The sequence below is a fragment of the Myotis davidii genome, unplaced genomic scaffold (assembly GCF_000327345.1).
Source record: "Myotis davidii unplaced genomic scaffold, ASM32734v1 scaffold89, whole genome shotgun sequence".
Lineage (NCBI taxonomy): Eukaryota > Metazoa > Chordata > Mammalia > Chiroptera > Vespertilionidae > Myotis > Myotis davidii.
The window spans coordinates 5277671-5282609 of record NW_006300372.1 but is presented as its reverse complement, the minus strand read 5'-3'; the positions used below and the strand labels follow the sequence as shown (position 1 = coordinate 5282609).

Here is a 4939-nt window from a genome sequence, read left to right as displayed (position 1 = left end):
AGAAAAAGCTACATTATTAAACTAGGGGCCCAGTGCACGAATCCATGCACCTTGAAAGGAACTGTGGGCCGTGAGACTATGGTGGGCACAGGGGCAGGTCTCGGCCCATCCTCTGTGCCCCTGCTGGGCCCCTCCAGCGTGGACCTGGTCCCTTCTGCCAGCAGCCCTGCTCCTGCCGCTGCCGCTCCCACGCGCTTACGGCACCAGCCTTGCTCACGCCCATTGATGGTGTGGAGTGATTGGGGCCAGTGCCAGCAGCGGGTGCAAGTGGCTGCTGCCGCCTGGATCGCTCCTCAGGAGCAGGGGGAGGTGGAAAAGCCCTTAGGGGCAATTGGGACCTGTCCAAGATCACTCAGATTGCTAATTTGTGCAAGTCTAAAGCCTGAACTTGAACATAAATCTGGCAAAGCCTAAAGTCGCTGTTTTTCACTTCACTGCTTTTTCAGTCTGTATAGGGTTTCCTTTTGTTATTTTTATGTTGAGAAGAAGGGGAACTTACTAATTCAATAAATGACTGAAGACCTAAAAAGACAAATAGGTGATGGTGAGATAACCTAGGAACTGGTAACAGGAGGAAGCCATTACCAACTCATCTGAAAAGAAAGAAAAGAGGGGAGTATAACCAGAGCCAGGGGCTACAGTCAACTGACAAAAGCTAGAACCAAGGCAAACCTATCCAGAAGGACCTAGCAGCTCAGACATGGTACAGGCACTTCCAGAGTCTTCTTCCAAATAGAGAGGGACAGGAGGCCACATTCTGGCTTTCCCCTTTTCCAACCACCTATTTCCTGCCTAGGACTCCCAGGGGCAGAGCAGAGGCCCAGAGTCAGCTGACCTTGGAACCTGAGAAAGTCAACCTGCAGGGTTCAGCCTCATGCCCTCTGTCTTCCCCCGACCCAGAGCAGAGTAGAGGAACAATGGGGAATGAATTTGAGGGCAAACAGCCCCAAGGCTGGCAATAGATCAAGTCTGAAGGCAGACTATGGCAGACATTTTGGGTAGGGGAAAAAACTTGATTTTTCATTAAGGTATAAAAGTGTTAACAGCAAAGAGATTTGGCTATCTTTTCAGCATGGCTGGGACTGGAGTCCATGTGAAGAAAGGGATATTGATGAGATCATGAAGGGCCTTGCATGCCAAGCCAAGGAGCTTGAAGTCTATTTTATAGGTGGTCATATATAACCAAAATTATGTCTTGAAAAGAAAATGCTGGCATCATTATAGATGTTCTCATGGGGGGTGTGGAGGGTAGGTTAGAACCCGTTTGCCAAAGGCTGGTGTAGTAAAGGCCTAACCCGGAGGGGGGGTCAGTGAAGCTTTACAGCGGTCCTGCCGTAACTACAGACTTAATATAGATTCACATTCTGGCGGTGTAGACTCCAAACCAATGAGATTTGTGAGGCCCTAGACTTGTCAGACAATACTCTGAAAATGCTTTTTCATTTCATGCTTTAAAGTTTCTTTAGAAGTGTAAGGGGTGTAAGGATAGGAGTGTAAGGGGTCTGGAAACACTATCACAGAAAAAACAATGGAGATGTTTACCTTAGAGAGAAGGAATCGTGTCTCACTGAAAAGGTGAGTTACCTTTAGAACAGCAGGCTCTCTAGAGTCTATGACCCAAGGGAAAGGTTATCCAGTTAAGGCCCTTCTGAACAGAGGCCCCAGAAATAAAATAAGACACACTGAAATCTGTTCATTGCTTTATTCATTCTTTCCAGGAGCCATTGCATTTTAGGATGGAACAAGTTTCAGCCAGGGAGGAGGAGACCATCCTCCTCCTTCCATTCTTGCTTTATCCTGCCATCACAGCAACAGTGTAAGGGCCCCCTGAAATGTAGAAAGACAGTAATAAAAATAAGAGCAGGTTACATGTAATTAGCACATTTCCAAAAATAGTCACTCCTATTCAGCCACCATTTTCCTGACAGGTAATCGAAGTCTCAAAGTGGTTAAGTCTGATCACAGAGCTGGTAAATGGCAAAGTCACAACTAGAAAATAGGTCTTGCCCTGGTTGGGAAGTTCAGTTGGTAAGAGCATCATCCTAATGTACCAAGTTTGTGGGTTTGATCCCCTGTCAGGGTGCATGTAAGAGTCAACCAATGAATGCATCAATAAGTAAAACAACAAATTGATGTTTCTCTCTCTCTTATTTCCTCTTCTTTCCTCTCTCACTAAAATCAATTTATACATTAAATTATTTTTCTTTAAACTCACAGGTCTCTGTTATTCACATGTTCCTACTGAAAATGTAGATACTGCACTTTTCTCAAGATTACTGAACATGCAAACTTTATATGAGTCATCAGTAAGGGGGAAATACACATTCACAAATGAGAACTGGGTGAGGTGGGAGCTGCGTAAGCATTCAGGGTAGCTGAGCCCTGCCTGTGACAAACTACCCCACAAGCTGTAGTTACCAGCAGTTTCTTCACGGACTCAGAGGCCTCTGGGCCCAGCTCGTTCACACACTTCCTTAGCCCTTCTACGATGTGCTCAACAGAAATGCCCAGAGACTCCAGTAGAAATTTTAATGGATGCAGACCGGGGAGAACTTCCGGAGGTAAAGGTAAGGAATCCTTGACATTGCTGAGGAGGAAGGCGGTAGCTGCAGAGCAAAAGGGAAACTGAGTGAAAGAGGATCATCTGCTCCTGTCTATGACCTCACCACGTTGCACTCTGTCCATCACAGCTCCATTCCAGCCATGCTCATCTTGATTGCCCATGAAAACTCCTGCCTTTGGGCCTTTGCACCTGCTGTCCCAGTTCCCTAGAACTTTCTTTCCCCAGATAGCTACATTATTTGGTCTTTCCTCACATTATTTGGTCTCTCCTCAAAAGTTACATTCTTAGAGAGGAATCAAAAATAGCACACCTGTAACCCTCTATCTTTATTTTTTCTTACCACTACCTAGAATATTAAATCTTTTTGTTTTTGCCTCCCTCCTCTCATTAGAATGTAGGCTCCATGAGGAAAGGAACTTATGTTTTACTCACTACTGCACCCCATGCCTAGCTCACCGTACTGCACCTTGGCAGGTAGTAAGCACTTAAACGATACTAGTGATTGATTGAATAGGGGTGTACTTCACATGTGAATTGAATTCCATAAGCAAACTCCACTTGGGGCCAGGAGTGGATCCAACCACAGCCCAGGAAACTGTTCCCAACCAATTTAACTCAATGCTATAAACATAATTGAACAATGACTCTACCAGTTGGTGTAGCTACATAGATGCATAAGATAAGAACACTCCATTCTGAGAGCTCACATTGTCTGGTGGACAATATAGATCTGTGCACACCACAGTCCTGCATATTATGGGCAATGCTCTATGGAAATACAAAAGAAGGGATGGCTAATTCTGCTGTGGGTGAGTGTTGCAGGAATCTTGGAAAATGCCAGAATCACAAGGTAAAGAAGGGAACAGAATTTTAAAAAGAACAAAATTAACAAAGGCACTGAGATATTAAAATGAAAGTACGTGCGTGGTGTAGTGAGTCTTCTGCCCAGAATGGCTGGAGTGCAGAACTCCAGTGGGGTGTGCTGAGGAGGGATAAAGGGGGTGAGGCTGCAAAATTCAGGTGAGGTCAGGTTTTTCAAAGCCTTGAATGATATACTAATGAGTTTGAGGTGTTTTTTGTTTGTTTGTTTGTTTGTTTCCTGAGGGCAATGGGAAGCTATCAAGGCATTTATATGAGACAACTGCATTTTATATCTTCAGTTTTAGAAATGTAACTTTTATGTAGAAAACGAATCAGTAGGAAAGTGTAGAGAATGGAAAAATATGTATATTTTTATAAAATGCGTGCAGATATGTAAACATACTTGTGTATGAACAGATTCATAAGAACTCCTATAACATATTCTCCTGCTGACTAAGATCCTGCCATAGTTCATTTTCTTCTGGAATCCTTTTCATGTACCTGTTCAAATCATAAAAAATTGAGTCTGTTCACCTTCACCTTCTACCACCTATTTTCCTTCCAGAATTCCCTTCCAGTGAATGATATTTATTACCCTCCACCCATCTTTCAGTGGTCACCTCTACCAGTGGATGTTTGCCCCTGGAAACGAAAGAACAAAAATAGCTAAAACTGATGAAATTACAAATTTGTCAAAAATTTCATAAGCTGCCACTTAGTTTCTCACGACTGATCTCTTTACTTCTTAAACACTTTGGTATCTTCTCTGTATGTAGTTATATACTTCTGGGGGAAGGCTCTGCAATGCTTTTTGTTCTCTGAGTGAGCAGTGACCATCACTGAATGTGTCAGTTCCCATTATCCTCCAAGAAGCCAGCCTCTGTACCGGACCCAGACATTGAATAGTTCGCCCTCACTCTCCCAGGGCTCTAGCTGAATACCACTGTAATCACTTCTACGGAAGTCTTCTCCCCCTTGCCACACTATAGGCACCCTAAGAACAATATTTATGTCTGACCCATCTCGAATCTTCCAATGCTTATCCAGTGCCCAACAAGTTGTAGCCATTCAATAGATAGCCACTGGGGTATTGGGCTAGGGCAGTGGTCGGCAACATGCGGCTCGCGAGCCACATGTGGCTCTTTGGCCCCTTCAGTGTGGCTCTTCCACAAAATACCAACTTCTGCGCATGGGCCACGAAGTTTCAATCGCACTGTATGTACGCACCTGCACGTGGTATTTTGTGTAAGAGCCACACTCAAGGGGCCAAAGAGCCGCATGTGGCTCGTGAGCCCCAGTTTGCTGACCACTGGGCTAGGATTTAGATTGGGGTAAGTGGAGTACATCTGAAAACCCTTCCAACTTTACCATTCTGTGATTCTAAAACTCCCTCCACCATATACCACTGGAAGCCTGGGCTGACTAGTTGTGTCCTATTAAGAGAAAAGTAGAGAAAAGCCATACGTTCCAGGCTACTTACCAGAGTAACTGCAAATGCCAATGGTCCAGCAGGAA

General features: G+C 44.5%; 1 protein-coding gene across 1 annotated transcript in view; it reads right to left on the bottom strand.

The window, feature by feature from the left end:
* Positions 1–1688: 1688 nt before the first annotated feature.
* Positions 1689–4939, bottom strand: part of SCGB3A2 (secretoglobin family 3A member 2) — a 3478-nt gene continuing 227 nt past the window's right edge. Inside the window, exons 2-4 of the mRNA XM_006777041.2 lie at positions 4905–4937; positions 2419–2606; positions 1689–1827 (exon numbers count right to left, since the gene is read on the bottom strand). Coding sequence (XP_006777104.2) covers positions 1804–1827; positions 2419–2606; positions 4905–4937 — 245 coding nt within the window. The 3' untranslated portion in view covers positions 1689–1803. The remainder of the gene's footprint in view (positions 1828–2418; positions 2607–4904; positions 4938–4939) is intronic.